Here is a 22,293-nt window from a genome sequence, read left to right on the forward strand (position 1 = left end):
ACTCTGTCATATGGTTTCTTCCTTTACCTTTCCCCTCAGAAAGTACAGACTCTTTTATTTAAATCTTGAAGTTGCACCTAGAGTTCATGAAAGGGTTGGACTATACTCTGTGTAGTGGTAGTAGCTAGCATTTTTGCTCTGTCTTCTTGTCAATAAATGAAAAAGAGAAGTTAGAAATCATCAAAGGACATCTTATAGGTACCTGGAAATTTCTAGGCACCAGGAAACTGATCAGAGTGGTCACACTTTTCATCTGTCCATCAAAACTATATATGACAAAACAGCCTTGGGAATTCTACAACAATGAGTTGCATTGCCAGTTCTTTGTATATCCTTTGGGAATACATTGTTGCTATTCAACTTGACCCATATCCACTAGGCAATGAAGGATTATGGAGCTAAGTCACAAGGGACAGAGGTCCTAGCTGGATGGTAGAGAACATTAGCGTAGCTAAGAGCATAGCACTTGGTTTAAAATTTCCACCATGTGCTAACTCCGGACATGTAGATAAGATGTTCTCTGGGGACTAGGTAGTGGCAACATTAGCAGGGCAATTGAGCATCAGGATTGAGAACTTGGTAAGCAATAAGCAATAAGTGATTCAAGCACAAAACTATTCCACTCTCCTACCTCATGCTCACATGTGAAGAGGAAACATATTTCAAGAGAATGGGTTGTTGTTGTTTTTTCCCCTTTAGGTAACTTTCTTTAAAGGCAGAGCTTGAAGCCTTTGGTGACTTTTTTTCAAAATCAGCATTACTAAAATACAAATAAAAAGTTAAAAATCTTTGGGGAATGATTTTTTAAAAGTTAATAACTTTTAACAAACTTTCTCTTAACTTAGTTATAGATATTTATGCCTTCTGTATGTATCAGAAGTTTCTGTTATAACTTTCTTCCTGAATAAAAAAGGAGGAAAAGATTGTGACATCTGTATCTTGTGCCTTTGATGTTATCTGAAGAACACATAAAGAGTAGCACATCTCACACATCTGGACTTTACCAGATTAGTCAATTATATAATTTACCGAATTAGTTCATAAAATGAGGCCTTAAATATCAGTTAACTAGGTAATACTATAATTACAGAGTGGTCTGATTGTAAAATGATACGATTGGCAACAACATTAGAAAATGACTAATGAAATAAAACAATTACAAATATCACTGAAATGTGTAGTTATCTCACAGTCTCAGATCTCTTAAAGGTTAATGACATACAGTTTAATAACTAACATTCCATGTGTTCTTTAGTCATTCTTCCTTGAGTGAAAACATGGGCATTATTATACCACAGGCAAATACCTTGGAGAAAAAGGCTTCAATAAATTTAGTTTCGAATGAGAATCAAGTTGATTATTTGTGCTTCCAGAAGACCTCATTTTATGAACTAATTTGCTGCGATAAATACAGGGCAGTCAAATTGGCTTTGCTACTGTTCTCCATACATGATACTCCATTTTCTATCTCCATGACTTCATACTAGCAAAGTCCCTTTTGTCTAGATTCTCTCACATGTTTGTTACCTTCCCCTCTTGGACTCCCTAGTCTTGTTCAAGACTCAGTTCAGATGCCACCTTCTGTGTCTTTCTTGATCAACTCCAGATAATGGTAGCTTCCTATCCATAACCTGTATCTACTTTGCATATACCTATTTTTGTATATATATATGTTGTCTCCTCTAACAGAGTAAAAGTTTCTTGAAGGTACAGATTGTTTAAGTTCTGTCTTTATATCCCTAGTCATAACATCTTTTACAGCCTTCCTCTTCACTAGCACCCTAGTGAAGAGCTAGTGAAGAAGCCTATCACTTCTCACTTGGACTCCTTCCTCACAAAAACCTCCATATTTTGTACACAAATATTCTGCTTGTGATGGTGTGTGGTTATGAATCTTGGAATATCACATTCTCAAAAGAAGCAAAGTTGTAGGTGAGCTAAAGGGCAATGGAGAGATAAATGGTAGGCAGAGACATTATAAAACATATTTCCAGGGGTGACCTATGTTCAAGAAATAGAATAAAGGACATTATTCAGGAGACATATGATTTAAAAATTAAGTTTCCTTATCATGCTGTAAGAGAAAGGGGTGATGGATAAAGTATTGCACTAGAAATTCCACAACCACCAGAACTACCAATAACAAAAACAACAATTTTTTTTTAAAAGACTAAAGGAAGACTTTCAGCATGTAAAGAAGATGATGTAAGATCTCTAGGAGAAAATGAATATAAATCACTTAAGATAAACTGGCAGGGGTAAAGAAAAACAGATATGCATACATTGCTGGTAGAAAGACAATTGATAAAATACTGATGTAGAGCAATTTAACTGTATACAATGAGAGTTATACAACTTATACCCTTGCCACAGAAATACTATTATTAAGAATATACACTGAGTGTGATTTCAAAAGAAGCAAATAACTATACATAAAAATACATTTGTAGCACGTTATTTGTAATAATATAAGATTGGGAACTACAAATGTCCAATGATTGGACGGGATGTGCATACAAGTGTTATTGAATATTATGTGTCATAAAAATACAAACATGAAAAATATAAAGAAGTGTGTAATGTACAAAAAGAAATGCAAAATCAAAAGGTATTAAAATAGCATACACACTGACATAAACTACATAAAAACCTATAAATCTATAGGTACAAATAAAAAGGCCATAAAAAGGGAAATGTATGTTTTCTTAATTTTCTCTCTATATACATATAGATAGATGTAATCTACATATATACAAAATCTGTATTTATGCATGTACTTATACACACATTTATATATACATGCATATATGTGTGTATATACACATACATACATGAATCTGTATGCATATGTGTGTGTGTACACACACATGCATACAGTATTTTAAATACAGAGCCATATAGTAGATCTCTTTGTGGTGTCAAAGAACTAGAAGTTGTGGGGATGCCCATCAATTGGGGAATGGCTGAACAAGTTGCAGTATGTGATCATGATGGAATATGACTGTGCTATAAGAAATGATGAGCTCAATTATCTTAGAAAAATATTTATAGACTTATACATAATAATGAAGAGTGAAATGACCAGAACCAAGAGAACGTTGTATACAATAATAGCAATGTTGTTTTGCAAACAACTTTGAGGAAATAAGTAATTTTGACTATTATAAATACCCAAATTAATTACAAAGTACACATGAAGGAATATATCTTCCTTCTATTTGATATAAGCATTTTTGATATCTTCATCCAGAGAAAGAACTGATAAATATAAGTATGTATAGAATGATATTACATAAATACATATATACGCATATACATATATACATACACACACATATATATATACATATACACATTCACATACATACATATTTGTATCTAATGGTAGGCATCTTTAAGGCAATTTTATATTATGCCCAAGAAATTATATAAATATGCATGATTACTTTCAAGAATATGTATGCCAGGAAGAAGAAATGTGCTTGTCTTTTAGGGAGAGTGAAGGTTTACAGATGGAGAGCTAGAGTGTTGCAATCATAACTACAGTATATTAAATGAAGGAACCTGTACATTGGGGACATAATCTAAGAAGGATATAGGGAAAGAATGGGGCATGTACTCACAGATTGAGAAGGCACGGATGAATTGTAATTTGCAAGAAAGAAGGGAGGAACCATTTAAATAAGATTACAAAGTTCAATTAGTTTTAAATACAAGTTGTCTCAAAAGTTTTAGTTTAGTTTTAACTTTTACTAACTTTACTAGTTTAAAGCTAAACTAAGACTTTTGGGACATCATCTATATGTTTCTATGGGAAGGAGTATTATGTTCATGATAAAATTCTTTTTAAAAAGTAGGTACTTATGATATATCTACAATTTCAAATCCTACTTTCAAAATTATCTGTTTCCTACTTAGTGAAACAAAAAATACATTGATATGGAAGTTCTAGCCATAACTATACTACTAGCTAGTTTGGGCAAGTCACAACGTCTCTGGGTCTCAATTTGTTTATATATAAAATGATTGGATTAAAATAAATGATTTTTAAGATCTCATCTAACTTCTAACATTTAATGAATCTATAAATAAGAATTTTCTTTATCATGCCCAGACACACTTAATGTGTGTGTGTGTGTGTGTGTGTGTGTGTGTGTGTGTGTGTGTGTGTTTATTTGCTGAGGGCTGAACTAGGGTTGTAGCTCTGTGAGCAGTCAGAAGGCAACCCATACAAAAGATGCTGTGGAAATAGAAACAATAAGACCACCTCTCCCCTCTTCCCTCTAGATGATCTCAGGGCCCTGGAGGAATTTCTAAGTTCAGTTTATTTTGATATTTAGGTTTAATGGTTGGCATTGCTGAAAAAGATAACTCACAAAGATATCTACAAATGAAAGTACATTTTAAATTATCTACCAGTTATGCAAGGGATTTTTTTTTAAAAAATGAAACTTCAATAGTATATTTCCATGTATTTGCAAACTAATCTGAAGGAGTTGCATTTTTATATTTTTAACCAATACAATGAAAACCTACCAAAGTTCTATTTGGAATTTTCAAACAGGCTAGAAAATTTCACTCCCAAGTATTTATGTGCACAGATTTTGGAGTTGAATTTTTTTTAAGCAACACATAACATTGTTTTTAGGGGGTTGGAGATCACACAGTGAAAGAAACATTCCAAAACATCAATTTTCAAAATGTTCTCTCCACAGCAGGAGTGACTGCCTTAAAATGCAATTACTTTCTCACCCATTATTAAAATATCACCTTTGTCTGATATTCAGAATATATGTAGAAAAAAGTACAAATCCTAAACCAGTTCTCAAAAGAATCATAAACTATTAATAAGCAAATTAGCAATAATAACAGAAATAAAAATCAAAACAATTCCAAGATTTCATCTCACATCTAGTAAACTGATAAAGTTGCCAAGATGGGAAAGTAGGCACATCCATATATCACTGGTGGAACTGTGAATTGGTCCAACAGTTTTGAAAAGCAATTTGGAATTATGCTCAGACAGTGACTAAAATGGCCATACCTTTTGATCTAGAGGAACACCTACTGGAAATATACTCCCAGTGAGGTCAAAGATAAGAAGTAAGGTCCACATGTACCAAAATACCAATAGCAAGACTTTTTATGGTAGCAAAGAACTAGACACAAAATACATGATCTTTGATTGAGGAATGCTTAAACTGCCTATGGTTCATGAATGTGATGAATATTATTGTCTTGTATGAAATGATGAATATGAAGAATACATGGGAAGACTTATATGAGCTGGTACAAAGTTAGTAGGCAGAACCAGGAAAACAATTGAAAACAATGAAAAAAATTAAATTGAAAGAATAACTAAATTGGAAATGAATGCTATATAATTAAAATGACCAAACATATCCCTGAAGAAAAGATAGAATATTTCTATCCATTATTTACAGGTTGATGACCATAAATTTAGCACAGTGAATATACTTTTGGACATCATTGATGGATAGTTTTGCTGAATTAGTATTTTTTCATTTTCTTCCTTTCTTCTCTTTTTCCCTTTCTCCCTCCTTCCTTCCTTCTTTCTTTCCTTTACTAAAAGGGATGGTTTTTGATAGAATATTGGATAATTCTTTTGACTTTTTATTTATTCCAGGATTGATCAACATATTAGATCATCTGAGAAAAAAATGATGACAACATGAAAAATCTCAAAGATAGGATACTGCATTTTAGGAAGTCTGGTAGATTTCTAGGATTTCTAGCACCTGTAGTAAATACAATTAGATGGAAAGAAAGGAGGGAAGATAGGAAACAAGCATTTATTAAGTGTCTACTATGTGCCAGGTATCTTTACAAACATTATCTCATTTAATCCTCATAACAATGGTGTGAGGTAGGTGCTATTATTATCCCTGTTTTACAACTGAAAAAATTGAGGCAGACAGAAGTCAAGTGATTTGCCCAGGGTCACTCACCTATTAAATTTTTATTTGCACTTAGGTCACCCTGACTACAGTCTCAGCACTCTATTCACTGCACCAGATAGCTGCACCTTAGTTACCATGTTAGCTGGGAAACTAAGCCAATCTGCCCTAGTCAGCAACATATATGACAGGATAGGTGGTATTTCACCCTTCAAGGTCCAGACCTTTCGTGAAACATAGCTAATGACCTCCATTACTTTGGAGGAAGAAAAAGAAGTATGCAGGGGCATTTAGGGTTAGTGGGGGAAGGTGGTGCCTGGTAAAGATATTGCCATGTTATAGAGATGACTGCTGAAGGAAGGAAGCATCCTCACTTTCCACCCCACAATGTTAACATACTGGAACAATGCCTTCTATCGTGGTGCAATGAAAAAAGACGTTATTTAGAACTGCAGTGCTGGTGTTAATTTTCTAGTTTCTAGCACAGACATTTAAAATCACTGAGTCTCAGTGTCATCTTCTGTAAAAGGAAAGCAATTAATGACTTGTTGTGTTTTGTTTTGAGAAAAAACTTTATTGACCTTAAAGGGTTAGTAAAGACATAAGTCTCATACTTCATGCCTCTAAACATACTCTCAACAGTGATACTTTCCTTCCATTAACATTCCCGCACATACCCAGGGAACATGACATGCAGCCAGGGAACACAAATGCCTACTATAGCTCATGCTCTTGGGGCAGCTGGGTGGCACAGTGGATAGAGTGCCAGGCCTGGAGTCAGGAAGACTCATCTCCCTGAGTTCTAATCTAGCCTCATACACTTAACTTTGTGGCCCTGGGCAAAGTCACTTACCATTACTTCAGTTTTCTAATCTGTAAAATGAGCTGAGGAAGGAAATGGTTATTCACTCCTGTATCTTTGCCAAGAAAGCCCCAAAAGGGGTCACAAAGAGTTGGACACACTGTAAAACAACTGAACAACAACAGCTCATGCTCCTAAGGCAGCATCTTTCCTGAAACCCTGCTGCTTTTATCCCTACGCAAGTGCCTATGTCTTTTGGTGATGTCGTTTGCTTGTGAGCTGCTTTCTTCACTAGGATGGGTCCTCTACTGCTTTGTGCTCTCTGCTACATATCACCATGATTAGACCTTCTAATACGTTCTACTTGTCTGCAGCTCCTATGAAGCCTTTTCACTGGCCACATGTGTCTCCTATATATATATATATATACCCCTCCATTCATGTTCTCTGGTCAGGTATTTTTACTGTATGTTAGAAGTGTGTGTTGGTTGTTTTTAGCTTACAGAGGCTCTTTCAGCTTTGTTGGGGTTAACAATGACAATGGCTACTATGTATGCAAGTTGTGATGCTCACAACACTATTATTATAAGTGCTACAACAGTACATAGGTGCTATGTCATTTAACCGAGGAAGAAACTGAGACTTAGAGACATGAAATAAATTTCCCAAAGTACAATTACAACTAGTATTTGTCTAAGGCATGATTCAAACTCGGATCTTTCTGAGTTCTAATCCAACACTACTTAACTAACCTAAGCCTAACCTGTACCTGAACCCAAACCTTAACCCTAATCCCTGATGTAGACTTCCAGCTACCTAGAAAATCTGTATTTTGCCTGGCCTCAGACACTTATTAGCTGTGTGACCCTGGGCAAGTCAATTAACCCTGTTTGCCTCAGTTCCCCACACATAAGATGAGCTAGAGAAGGAAATGGCAACCCACTCCAGTATTTCTGCCAAGAAAACCCCAAATGGGGTCACAAAGAGTTAGACACAATTGAAAATGAAACAACATAGGACTGCTAGGTGGCACAGTAGATAGAGTACTGGGCTTGGAATCAGGAAGACATCTCCCTGGGTTCAAATCTGGCCTCAGACACTTACTAGCTATGTGACCCCAGGCAAAGTCACTTAACTCTGTCTACCTCAGTTTCCTCATGTGTAAAATGGGCTAGAGAAGGAAATGGAAAATTACTCCTGTATCTTTGTGAAGAAAATCCCAAATGAAGTCACAAAGGGTCACATATGGCTGAAACAACTGAACAACAACAATTAGTATAAAAGTAGGAGTCAACTGAATGAATCAATCATATCATACTATCTCACACAATTCCCCTAATATCTTAACCCAGTAAGGACACATATTAATCAAAGACTTTACTGTGAGGAGGCGGGGTGTGGGGAGAGTCCTTGATTAACTGGAGTCATGTTGTATAGGAAGTGTATTTTGGTTTGCCTGAAGAATTGTGTTCCTATCCCGTGAAGAGTACTTCAGTCTTATCCTGGGCTAGCTCTCCTTCCGCCCCCCACTTTGACTAACAAAGTACTTTTTGTGCTTCGTGAGGGGTCTAGAGGATTTTGGACTTCTCATTTTCATACCAGCATATGTGCTGAATAACTGAAACAGTGTCTGCATTGGGAACCAAGAAGAGACTGGTTGAGATAAACAAAGCAGATTCAAGGCTTTTCAAAGAGATTAGCAGAAAAACAGTACTATAACTAAGGTGGACATCTTGAAGACTAAAAAAAAGCACTTCCAGGAGCTGCACATTACCTCTTGGCAATTTGTGCTCTGAACTTGAGCCTACTTTCCCCCTGGACTCTGTGTGTACTTGTGGGAGAGTACATTAGAGATTTTTGGAATTTTTATACCAACAATTACTATAACACCTTAAAAAAATTTCTTTATAAAAGCATATTGTCCTATTGTCTAATTGATTTCATGGGAAGCATAACTGATGGGGGCTTTTGAGCTATACAGAATTTGATCAACACTTTCTAGAACCTCAGTCTGAATTCAAGAACCCTCAGAAACCTAGCAGCTGTGTTCTTGGGATCCTTTCTGCTAGTGCAAGTTGAGGCTGGTGGAATAAATTCAAAATCTATATGTGCTACATCAAAAGAAATCACAAGATAAAAAAGGTACTAATTTGAAAAGAAAGAAAAACTTTCATGTTATATCACTTTGCATATATTTTCTACGTGCATATTATACCCTCCAATAGAACATAATCTTTTGAGTACAGGGAATGTTTCATCCCTTGTCTTTATGTCAACAATGTTTTTTTGTTTGTTTGTTTGTTTTTTTCAGTGCCTCTCACACAGCAGGAGCTTAAATCTTTGTGGATGAATTAATTCCCTGGATGTTTCACCTTCAATATCAACAGACCCCTATCTATGTTTTCTAGTTTATTAATGTCCTTCCTGAAATGTTAAACTAAGATAATACTCCAGATATATCTACATTCAGCCCAATTCTCAGACTTGTTGAAAGAATATTAAGTACTATAGGTGATTATTAAATCTTTCAGATCTTTTGAGGCTTTTTATGGTGTATTTAGCACTAACTAAAAGCAAAACTGAGAAATACGTAAAGTTTTGTCAGAGGCCTGCCCCAACTTCTCATTTTCCTGGCCCTTTTTATACATTAGTAGAATTTCCTTCCTATCTTCTTCCTTCCAAAATAATAGTGCTCTAATGACCCCCATCTAAAAGACCTTTCTAGATAAATTAATTCATACTAAAATATTATTAACTAGTAAGGTTTAATGTTTTACCTTTTGGAGAGATAACTACACTTTATCCAAAGGTAAGGATTTAAACAATAGGAATGAATCCCTAATTATGAAATTTGATAGATAGTAAGGGAGGTGTCATACTATAAAATGGCTACCTATCCATAAACCAGACTCAAAGTTCAAGGTACTAAAGTTATACTATAGATAAAAAAGGCAACAAATCTTTGGGGAAGGATAGAGATAGGGATTAACTAAGTACAATGCATACATACATAAGTACAGTGGCATACACAATATGTCAATGAATGAAGGAAAGCATGAATTTGACTTTTTAAAACATTTGTTCAAACTTCTGTTCCAAAATAAATTTCAAAAAAATCCCCATATTAAATGGGAAGTGCTACAATAAATGCCTCTGGCATGATAACTAAGTCATTCCTTGGTAGTAAATTCAGTGCAAAATTCATCAGGTCAGCAAGATTCCATATGTTCCAGTGAGTTGACCACTGAGGTGTATCGATCCCAATACACAAAAACATTTTCTAATATCTTTTTCACATTTTGCATTTAGTTAACACAATATTTATGCACTTATGCATCCTGGCTTCCTGTTGGTGTTTACAGGAGTCTGACTTCTGCCCCACAGGCCTGAGAACCAGATTGAATCTACACACCTACTAACATTCCTCAGTTGTTTTTTTTTTTCATTATTGGTTTCAACCCATTCTATTAGAATCATAGAGCATCAGAACTGAAAGCAAACATGAAGGTCATCTAATCCAACCCTCCTCATTTTACACACGAGGAAAATAAAGCACTTAAACCTCAAGTTCATGTGGCTTGTCCAAGATCACACAATGAACTAATGCCCACATCTAGACCAGAAATCAAGTGTCTTGATTCTCAGCGAGGGGTAAGTTCTATTGTACCAAGCTGTCCCTATGAAAATAGTTTCTGAAAACACATCTAAAATATTTTGGAAGTCTGTGTTGAGTAAAAACATGAACTGGGATCACTTGGGAAATAATAATAATAAATTCATATTTATATAGTGCTTACTATGTGCCAGGCACTATGCTAAGTACTTTACAACTATTAATTGTATTTGACCTTCATAACAACCCTTGGAGGTAGGTGTTATTATTATACTTCTTTTTAATCTCAGGAAACTAAGGGGAATAGAGGTTAAGGTAGCTAGTTGCCCAGGGTCACACAGCTTAGTAAGTGTCTGAAGCTGAATTTGAACTAAGGTCTTCCTGACTCCAGGCCTAGTCCTCTGTCTCCTAGATACCCCAAAGAATAGAGACAACCAAACCATTTAGTGTATCTGATTCTGGTGTATTCATTCGTGTCATTCTTGCTGTGAGAATGGTATTTATGGATACTATGGGTCTGTGTAAACCTAGGCAAGCCACTTAACCCTGTTTGTCTCAGTTTCCCCATTTGTAAAATAAGCTGAAGAAGGAAATGGCAAACTATTCTAATACCTTTGCCAAGAAAACCCCAAATGGGGTCAGGAAGAGTTGGATATGACTAAATAATTACTGAACAACAACATATTCACATGTATACATATATATATTTCAAAGTCAATATTTATATTATACACACGTATACATACATACATGCATGCATGCATGCATACATACCTTTCTGTATGGTAAATTTTGAGAAAACTATCTCCCAAGCTCTTATAGTGGTTTGAATCAGTTGTCCCTCTCTGAATCTGGAACCTAGAAAGCAAAAACAACAACAGAAACACCCATAAATTTACGAAGTTTAATGTTACATTAAATGGCCTTTTTAATTTCAGAGTGCTAAGGAATTCAGTTTTTTAAGATAATTAGGTTATCCTTATGCCACCTTTTGCTACAATTATATTTCTTTCTCCGATCTTTTCCCGTATTTTCACATCCTTCTAAATTATACTATTAGACTGAGACATAGTGCCAATTAAAGAAAGAACATTGTTTAACTGATTTTCAATAAATTCAATAAACATTTATTTAGTGCCTACTTTGTGTGAGGCACTGTGCTAAGTGCTATAAGAAAAAGAAAGATAGTCCCTCCCCTCAAGGAGTTTACAATCCAATGGGTGAAGATAACGCACAAAAGGAAGCCGGAAAGGGGAGGTTGTACCTGGCATGGAGGCAGCTGCAAGTGCCAAGTGGAGTGAGCTGGAAAGTCCAAATGCTGTCCTCTATAAAGGACAGCTTTGGGAGGAGCTTAGTGCTCCACCCTCCAGCTTTCCAATCAGAGGGGAGAGGAGGCTGAGGGAGATGGGAAGGAGTTGAGTTTGCATCATGGTGGTGAGATACAGAACAGGACAGATAATCTCCAGAGGGATTAGAGCTATTCTCTTTGGCCCAAGAAGTCAGGAATCAAACGCAAAGAGTAGAATTTATGAAGTGGTGAATTTTGGTAAGATACCAAGAAAAAATACTTAGAATTAAAAGTGTTGGATGACTAATGTGGAAATATGTTTAATATGATTGTACATATATAGCTTATATTAGATTGCATGCTGTCTTGGGCAGGGAGGAACAGAAGGAGGGGGAGAAAATTTAGAACTCAAAACCTTATAGAAGTGAATGTTGAAAACTAAAAACAAATAAATAAAATTTAGAAAAAAGAATTAGAGATGTTAGGTTCAAAATCATTGAAAAGCAAATAAATAAAATTTAGAAAAAAGAATTGGAGGTGTTAGTTTCAAACTCATTGATGGGCTTCAACAGGCTAGAAAATCTCTTATCAGGTAAGCTGTAGTAGAGATTTCTTTGGGATATGGATTGGGCTGAAATCTCTTCTAACTCTAAAATTCTAGGATTCTGCAATTTTGAGGAAAACATTCAACACCATTCTTAATGGCATTAAGACATGATTTAGAAGAGCCATAATACTGACTCCGTTAAACCTTCTGCTTAGATGTCAGTTTTTTGTTGTTGTTTTTTTTTTAATATTCAGCACAGCATCTTTAAAATACTCTGGCCACAGGTCTCCTTCAGGATAATTGGTTTAGTTGCTTCCTGCCAGATTAAGCACTTTCTTGATTAGCTTGCTTTCAGGATCTCAATAGTGAACATAATATGTCCTCTCAGGGACCTAACCTAACAAATACTTTTCTCAAAACATTTTGGACACCACAGAAGCCTTCTAGTTTCTGATTTTTTGGGTCTGTGCATAGTGGGTGAAAATATTCTTCACCAGGATGTTGCTATACTCTTCTGGCCCTCTTCCTAAAAAGAAATCTGTTCATATTAGCACCAAAGTTTTGTTGCTGCTTACAATGCTCCAGTAAAGCAGCTTTGGATGATGGCACTCTCTTTGGAATATTTCAGACTAAGGTCTTATACTTCTTAATTATATGTAGAGCCATGCAAAGCCCAAAAGAGAGAGAGTTATCAGTATAGCAGGTTCCATACTGATCCCAATGCATCCCAAATTTATCTTTTTGCTGGTGCAGTTTTCAGGGGAAGGTAGAACCCTCTACTGGAAAAGAAAGGAAAAACACTTGATCTGACCCATCACCACTTTCCTTTTGTTGATAAACTCCTTGAGAAAGTCATATATAATTTATTCCTCCACTTCCTTTACTCTCATTCTCTTTTTAACTCTGTAATCTCGCATTTAACCTCATAATTCAACTGAAACTGCTATCTTCAAAATTACTAAGGATCTCTTAAAAATAATTGTTATTTATTTTTAAGATAGTATTTTATTTTTTCCCAATTATATGTCAAGACAATCTTTAGCATTCATTTTTTATAAGATTTTGAGTTCCAAATTTTTCTCCCTCCTTCCCCTCCTTTCTTCCTAAAATGGTAGGCAATTTGATATAGGTTATGCATGTGCTATCACGTAAAACATATTTCCATATTAATCACAGGTGTGAAAGAAGAAACAGAGCAAAAGGAATAAAAACACACACAAAAAAAGATAAAGTAAGTAAAAAAAAAAGTATGCTTCCATCTTCATTCAAAGTCTGTCAGTTCTTTATCTGGATGTTGGTAGTTTTTTCCTTCCTGTCTTGGATCATTGTGTTGCTGAGAAGAGCTGAGTCATTCATAGTCGATCATCACACAATGGGGCTGATACTGGGTATAATGTTTTCCTGGTTCTGCTCATTTCACTTTGCATCAGTTTGTACAATTCTTTATGGGTTTTTCTGGAATCTGCCTGCTCATCATTTCTTATTGCTTAACAGTATTCCATTACATTCATATAGCACATTGTGTTCAGCCATTCTCCAATTTATGAGCATCCTCTCAGTTTCCAATATTTTGCCACCATGAAAGGGGTTGCTATAAATATTTTTGCACATGTAAGTCCCTTTTCTCTTTTTATGATTTCTTTGGGATAAAGACCTAGTAGTGGTATTGCTGAATCAAAGGTTTGGGCATTTTGGCTGCCCTTTGGACACAGTTGCAAATTGCTCTCCAGAATGGTTGGATCAGTTCACAACTCCACCACCAGTGCATCAGTGTCCCAATTTTCCTACAGCCTCTCCAGCATTTATTATTCTCCTTTTTTGTCATATTAGCCAATCTGATAGGTGTGAGGTGGTACCTCACAGTTGTTTTAATTTTCACTTCTCTAATCAAATTGATTTAGAGCACTTCTTAGTATGCATATAGATAGCTTTGATTTCTTCATCTGAAAATTGCCTGTTCATATCCTTTGACCATTTATCAATTGGGGAATTACTTGCATTCTTATAAATTTGACTCGGTTCTCTGTATTTTTGAGAAATGTGGCCTTTATCAGAGACACTTGCTCATCTTTCTCTTTTCCTTCTAATCTTGGTTGCATTGGTTTTGTTTGTACAAAACCTTTTTAATTTAATATAATCAAAGACAAAAGTCTGGGCAACGGGGCAATAGGCCCATGGGTGACTCTTGTGTCTGGTGCTGTGCTGAGGGTGTGCTGTTGCGTGACTGGTGCTGCTGGGGGCCATAGGATTCTAGAAGCTTGCCTGCTGCTGAGCCAAGATCCTAGTGCTAGTGTCTGGAGTGTGCTAAGACTGGTGGGGTATTTCTGTGTTTACCTGGGGCTACAGTAAAGCATGTGGAAGTCTGAGTGCTGGCAGGTGCCTGTTTGTCCAGGGCTATGCTGAAGCATATGAAGATCTGACAGCTGGAAGCTGGCCAGTTGCCTATGGCTAGGTTAAGGAATGGTGCAGGGTCCAGATGTTGGTGTTTGCCTGCTCCACCACAGTGGGGTCAGGTTTTCCCACTGGTTTGCTGAGTTGGGGCTTGCTGTTATTTGCTGGAATGCTTCCTGTCCTGGACTGTGCTCCCCTTTTACCCCTGACAATCTTCTGGGTTTCTTGGACTAAAAGATTGTTTCACCTCATCTCTTTACTTTTCTACTGTTCCAGGATTTGTTTGGGGGCACTATTTTATGGTTGTTTGGAGGTGAATATGGGAGAGTTATGGTGATTTACTGCTTACTCCACCATCTTGCTCTTTTTTACTTCTTCAAGTCTATTTACTTATTTTAAGTATTATTTTCTTTTTAAATTTTGAATTCTAAATTCTCTCCCTCCCTCCTACTCCTCCCTCATTCATTGAGAGTGCAGGCAATATGACATCAATTATACCTATGAAATCTTGCAAAACATTTCTATATTAGCCATGTCACAAAAAAGTAAAATAAAATAAAGGAATCAGAGAATTATACTTCAATTTGTACTCAGAGCTCATCAGTTCTCTCTTTGGAGGTGGATAGCATTATTTCATCATGAGTCCTTTGGCATTGTCTTGTATCACTGTATAGATCAGAATAACCAAGTCTTTCACTGTTGATCATCATTGCAACATTGCTGTTATGTGCATGATGATATCCCAGTTCTTCTCCCTTTACTTTGCAATGGTTCATATAAGTGTTGCCATATTTTTTTCTGAACTCCTCCTTTATCATTTCTTATAGCACAATAGCATCCCATCACCATCATATACCTCAACTTGTTCAGTCATTTCCCAGCTGATGAACAACCCCAATTTCCAATTCTTTGCCACCACAAATGGAGCTGTTATAAATATTTTTGTACAGATAGATCCTTTTCCTTTTCCTTGATATCATTAGGTTACAGACCTAGTGGTGGTATTGCTGTGTCAAAGAGTAGGTATAGTTTTATAGCCCTTTGATGACAGTTCTAAATTGTTCTATAGCATGGCTGGATTAGTTTACAACTAGTGCATCAGTGTAATTATTTTTCCCCATCCCCTCCAGCATTTGTCATTTTTTATAACTCTAAGGTGACATCTCAGAGTTGTTTTAATTTGGATTTCTCTAATCAATAGTGACTTGGGGAATTTTTCCTATAGATATAGATAATTTTGATTTTTTTCTTTTAAAAACTATCTGTTCATATCCTTTAACCATTTATCAATTGGGGGAATGGCTCTTATTTTTTATAAATTTGACTCAATTCCTTATATATTTGAGAAATGAAAACTTTATCAAAGAAACTTATAAATTTGTTTTACATATTACTTCATAGTCTATGGTGCCTTTTAGCAAAGTATGGTTTCCTTGATTATCTATTTTAATTAAGTATATTTTTGCTTTTGCTTTGTCTGAGATTGTGATTATTACTTCTGTCTTTATTTTAGCTGAAGCATAATTGATTCTGTTCCAGCCTTTTATTTTAAATCTGTGTGTCTCTCTCTTTCAAGTGTGTGTCTTATGAAGAACATGTTGTTAGATTTTGGTTTCTAATCCATTCTGCTATCTGCTTCCATTTAATGAGTGAGCTCATCCTTTTCTAATTTACAGTTACGTTACTATGTATTTCTCTCCATCCTGTTTTCTTCTGTTTATTCTTCTCTCTCTCTTTTTTTATCTTGTCTCTCCTCTAAAGTCTCTTTTGCTCTATGCATTGCCTCCTTTTCATCATCCCCCCCTTTCATTTCTTTTATGCCCTTCCCTTCTTAGTTCCCTACAGGGTAAGATAGATTTCTATATCCAACTAAAAATACCCCCCCCACACACACACACACACTCACACACACATTCATTCTTCCCTCTTTGAAGTAATTTCAATGAGAGTGAGGTTCAAGCATTGCCCACCCCACCACCCTCACTTTTCCCTTCCACTATAAAAGCTCTTCTTTGTTGTGGAGTTAATCTCTTTTTTACATATGAAGATAATTTATTATGCTGTTTTCGGAGAAGGTGATTTAACCTACAGCATAAAGTAAAAATGGATTATCAAGATGCTTTGCAAACAAGACCTTAGTACTCAAATTAAAATTTAAAAAAATTAGGATAGAAGAAAATCATATTATTAGAAATTAACTTCTAATTATTAAATTCAAAGACCTTTTCTTAAAGCCACATACTCAACACTGTGTACTTGCAGAAGTATAGAATTTGGAGTCAGAAGACTGAGTTTGAATCCTAGGCCAGACACTTAGTAGTTACACAATTGTAGACAAGTTACTTGACATTGCTGAGCTTTTTTTTTTTTTAGATCAGGGATCATTTAATTTTATTTTATTTGGTTGAGGGTGAAGTGGGGAGGGGAGTCTTTGTATTCTGAACACCTAGCACATTTCTTGGAGCAAAGTAGGTGCTAAATAAATACTTGTGGATTGAGGCAAAAACTTTCATTACCTAACTCACAAGGTTGTAGTAATGAAAATGCTTTGTACTCCTTAAAGCTATAATGTGTCTATTAAATATTTTCCTGTTATTCAGTAGCACTTAGAACTGTTAACCACGTTATATTTCCCCTTGGCGTCTGAGACAAACTACAAAGTTCTGATTCTTTGGCTCTTTCCTTCATTGTGTCTGTTTCCTCTTTCCAGTTCCTAAAGATAGGGGTACTCAGTGCTTGACTTTATGTCCTATTTTCTTGTTACATGCCTTCCAATATTTTATTTATAATCAAGACTTCTGCTTTCACCACTAAACAAGTGACTACCTATCCAGCCCTGACCTCTATTTTCTTGAACCTTTGTTCCACATTCCCAACTGCTAGGCAGTATGATTGACTATTACATCAAATTTGATGTCTTTGAAACTCATTTTCTGACAACCAGTTACTCTTCTATAGTTTCTGATTTCTTTATTTTTCTTTTTTTTAAAGCTTTTATTTAGTATTTTATTTTTCCCCACTTAAATGTAAAAACAATTTTTAACATTCATTTTTAAAACTTTGAGTTCCAAATTCTCTCCTTTCCTCCTGCCCTATGTGCACCCTCCCCCATTGAGAAGGCAAGCAATTCCATATAGTTTATACATGTGGAGTCATGCAAAACATATTCATAATAGTCATGTAGTTTAAAAAAATAGGCAAAAAAATCAAGAAAAATAAAGTAAAAAAAATATGCTTCAATCTGTATTCAGACACTATGAGTTATTTCTCTGGGGATGGATAATATTTTTCATCCTAAGTCCTTCAGAGTTGTCTTGGATCATTGTATTGATGAGAATAGCTAAGTCATTCACAACCGATCATCGTACAATACTGCTGTTACTTTGCACAAAGTACATTTCACTTTGCATCAGTTCATGCAAGTCTTTCCAGGTTTTTCTGAGAGCATCCTGCTCATCATTTCCATGCAATAGTATTCCATCATAATCACATACCACAATTTGTTCAGCCATTCCCCAATTGATGGATATCTCTTCAACTTCTAATTCTTTACTCCCAGAAAAGAGCTGCTATAAATATTTTTGTACACATAGGTCTTTTTTCCTTTCTGTTTTTTATCTCTTTTGGGATGCAGACTTAGAAGTAGTATTGCTAGGTCAAAAGATATGCATGGTTTTATAGCCCTTTGGGCATAGTTCCAAATTGCTTTACAGAATGGTTGAATCATTTCAGAACTCCACCAATGGTGCATTAATGTCTCATTTTTCCCACATTCTCTCCAACATTTGTCATTTACCTATTCTTTTCTATTAGCCAACATAATAGGTTTGAGGTAGTACCTCAGAATTGTTTTAACTTGTATTTCTCCGTAGTAAATTAGAGTATTTTTCCACATGGTTATAGATAGCTTTGATTACTTCATTTGAAAACTGATCATATCTTCTGATCATTTATAATATTCTTAGCAGTTTTCATTTTGTGATCTCTTTCAGGGGGTTATCTGTGTATTATTTCAATTTCTATTTTACCTTCTGGTTCTAAAATGTCAGGGCAGTTTTTCTTGATAATTTCTTGAAAGATAATGTCCAGGCTCTTTTTTTGAGGCTTTCAGATAGTCTAATAATTTTTAAATTACATCTTCTGGATCTATTTTCCAGGTCAGTTGTTTTTCCAATGAGATATTTTACATTGTCTACTATTTTTCATTCTTTGGGTTTTGTTTTATCATTTCTTGATTTCTTCTAATCATTAGCTTCCATTTGCTCCATTTTAATTTTCAAGGAATTATTTTCTTCAGTGAGCTTTTGGACCTCCTTTTCCATTTGGCCAATACTGCTTTTTAAGGCATTCTTCTCCTCATTGGCTTTTTGGAGCTCTTTTAACATTTGGCCTAGTTCTAGTCTGTTTTTTAAGGTGTTATTTTCTTTAGTATTTTTGTATCTCCTTTTCAAGCTGTTGATTCTTTTTTCATGATTTTCTTGTGTCACTCTCATTTCTCATCCCAATTTTTCCTCTACTTCTCTTACTTGATTTTCAAAATCCTTTTTGAGCTCTTCTAAGGCCTGGGACTGATTCATATTTTTCTTGGAGGCTTTGGATGTAGGAGCTTTGACTTTGTTGTCTTCTGAGTGTGTGTTTTGATCTTCCTTGTCACCATAGTAACTTTCAATAGTCAGATTTTTTTCATTGTTTGCTCATTTTCCCAGCTTATTACTTGACTTTTAAGTCTTTGTTAAAGTAGGGCTGTGCTTCCAAGGTGGAAGGAGCACTGTCCTAAGTTTCAGAGGGTTTGTGCAACTGTTTTCAGGGTTACTTTTAAGGACCTGTAAGTTTTCACATCTTCCAAGATGGTATGATCTAAGGATTTACTATTATTTACTATTTACTACTCTTACTACTACTATTTATTTATTTAGTATTTACTACTCTCCTGGCCTGTGCTCTGGTCTGTGAGAGATCACAAGCACTCTTTTCTGCCCTGGAACTGTGAAATGGGTGCAAGCTCTGCTATGCTAGTCTTCCTCCTCACCCTGGGACTGCCACTCAGGCTCCATATCTAAGTATGGACAAAGCAACAGAGTCCTGACTCAGTGCTAGCAAAAAGACCCCTCTAATCTCCTTCTGAACAATTGTTTGATTCCCATACCATCTGTGGCCTAAAAACTCCTGAAGCAGCTACTCCTGCTGCCACTGCTACTGCTGATTTAGTCATTTCCAAGGCCTGCTCCTGGTTTGCTGGGGCTAGGCTGCGCTGGCATGGCCTGCACTGGTCTGTACTCTACTCTCACCCACATGCAACGGACCTTTCCTGCTGATCTTCTAGTTGACTTTGGTGTCTATGGGCTAAGAGGTCTGGAAACTACCACTGTGGTGAGTGATTCAGTTGTCCTGAAGCCTCCTCCTGGTTTGCTGAGGGGTGGTCTGTACTAACGCATCCTGTACTGGACTGTACTACTGTCTCACCCTGATGCAGCAGATCTTTCCTGATGACTTTCCAAGTTGTCTTGGGCTGGAAATTTGTTTCACTCCATCTTTTTGTGGATTCTGCTATTCCAGAATTTCTTTAGTCATTTTTTAAAGGTATGTGAAGGGTTTAGGGGAGAGTTATTTTGTTTACTCATATCTCCAGCCTCAGTTTCTCAATTGGGGATTTAACTTTGGGTCATTCAATTAATATTTATTAAGCACCTACTAAGTGCCAACCACTGTGCTGACTACTGCGACTATACATACAAAGAACAGACACAGTGCCCACTCTCAAGGAGCTTCAAATCTAATGGGGAAGGACAGCATACAAAAGTATGCTGAAGGAAAAAGAAGGAAGATATAATGGATGAAGTCATGATGCAGAAATCCAGAGAAATGCAGCTGAGTGGGAAATGAAGAGATGGCTGGCCTAGGTGCCCTCCTTAAATGGAAGATCTGGAAGGTACTCTCTGCCTTCCAGTCAGAGGTAGTGCCCCCAGGGACAGAATTTACTGATGAGGTATGAGCTCCTGAGTTTTCAGGATAAAGAGGTTCAGTTTCTGCTCCCTCACATGCTCTTAAATAGAATGCATCTGCCAGGACCACCCTCATGGTCCTGAGTATGGTATCTAAGACTAGGCCCACCTCCTGTAGGAATTTCTGGGTTTGAACTCAGTCTCCTGGTGACTTGACATAGGTTTTAGCTTTGGATCCTTCTCTTTCTCCTCCTTGCACAATCCCAATTTTAGAGTTGATTCTGCCCCCTTCTATAACCCTGACTGGTACGAATTAAATGTTGATTGTGGTGTCTGCAGGCCTCTTGCAAGACCCTAGGTATTTTCCTTCTCAAGTGCTGCTTGGCTCTTTCTTCTGCTATTGCTACTGTTCAGGAGTGAGCTGACAGGGTGCTGATCTGTCCCAATGTCCTATACTGGCATGGATATAGTCTGTGTTTTGAACTGCCTTGGTTCTCTGTTGGGCATGGGTAGCCTAAGTGCTAGATCATATTCAAGATGCCTGAGTGCTGGTCTGGCCCTGTCCCCTGATGCCATGAAAGGATGGGCTGTCTCGGTCCTGCCTTGCCTAGGTATTGGTCTGGCTTTTGCCTCCTAATGCAGGGTTTCTGGGCCCTAAACTATATGCCTTGTCTCCTGCTGTTGGTTTGGACTGTTTATACATTTTTCCTTCTGTAGGATTCTGGCATCCTTTTCGTAGAGTATTAGACTCAATAGAAGAACTTACAGCTATCTTTCTTTGGTTTTCTTTACCATTGTTTCTTCTGGTACACTAATTTATTTGGGCATGTTTGGGAGAGTGTGGGTTTATCTGGTCCTGGCATGCCACCACATTTTTTTGTTTATCTTATTATTATTCCTTGGTGATACAATCACTGTACTCAAACTGCCAATACAATTTCCCTACTTAACCTCTTACTTCCAGGAAACAATTCCTATTCCATAACACAATAACCACAAACACCAAAGTCCATAACACTGTAAATATTCACAGATGTGGCATGATTGTATATGCACTAACATTTATCTGTCCATTGTCTAATTTGGGAGCTAAATTCCAAAACAGCAGAGATGGTTTTTGCTCCACTAATAGGGTCTAGCACTGGACTGCACACACACAAGCACCAGTTAGGTACTATGCATTTTCATCATGAATATTATCATTGATTGAATGGTCTAGAGAAACATTACATTAAGGGAATTTGAAGTAAATCTTTGCAATACACAAAGTCACTATGCTTAGGACTTCAAAATATCATGACACAAAGGGAGTCTGCAGGTTATTGTTATCAGAAACTCAAAAGAATGGGTGCACATGATAACTAATCAGGCAGAGTTTAAGTTTTTTGTCCATAGTCACAAAGCAGAATTCTAAATCAGAGGTAGGATTTGAATCCAGGTCTTTCTGACTTCTATCTATATCTATATCATGCTATTTCTCCAACTTACATAGTACATTTATTTTCAAATCTCTTTCACATTTATCATCTAATTTTGTCCTTAAAAAATCCAAGGGCAGAAACAGCTAGACACAAAATTGCAAAGGAGGCAAAAGATATCCTTAGCAAGAAAGTTCTTTTTCTTTTCACACAGGACGATTGTTCATAACACTATCACTTTTCATGTTCTCTTCATCTCTCTCTACTGAAACTTCTTTCAGGAAAAGACGTACTATCAGTCACTACTAAATCAGTTATATTCTTATTTTAGATCTCATTTCTAACTGTAGAGGCACCACTGAGTGATGCAGCGC

At 36.3% G+C, this 22,293-nt stretch overlaps 1 protein-coding gene across 3 annotated transcripts in view; it reads right to left on the reverse strand.

Moving 5' to 3' along the window:
* Positions 1-22,293, reverse strand: part of SLC25A21 (solute carrier family 25 member 21) — a 697,719-nt gene that overhangs the window by 182,789 nt on the left and 492,637 nt on the right. For all 3 annotated transcript variants that reach the window (XM_078150322.1, XM_078150324.1, XM_078150323.1), the window contains exon 3: positions 11,108-11,191. In XM_078150322.1, coding sequence (XP_078006448.1) covers positions 11,108-11,191 — 84 coding nt within the window. The remainder of the gene's footprint in view (positions 1-11,107; positions 11,192-22,293) is intronic.

This window comes from Phascolarctos cinereus, unplaced genomic scaffold (assembly GCF_003287225.1).
Source record: "Phascolarctos cinereus isolate Bilbo 61053 unplaced genomic scaffold, phaCin_HiC Scaffold_2;HRSCAF=192, whole genome shotgun sequence".
In the NCBI taxonomy this organism is placed as follows: Eukaryota; Metazoa; Chordata; class Mammalia; order Diprotodontia; family Phascolarctidae; genus Phascolarctos; species Phascolarctos cinereus.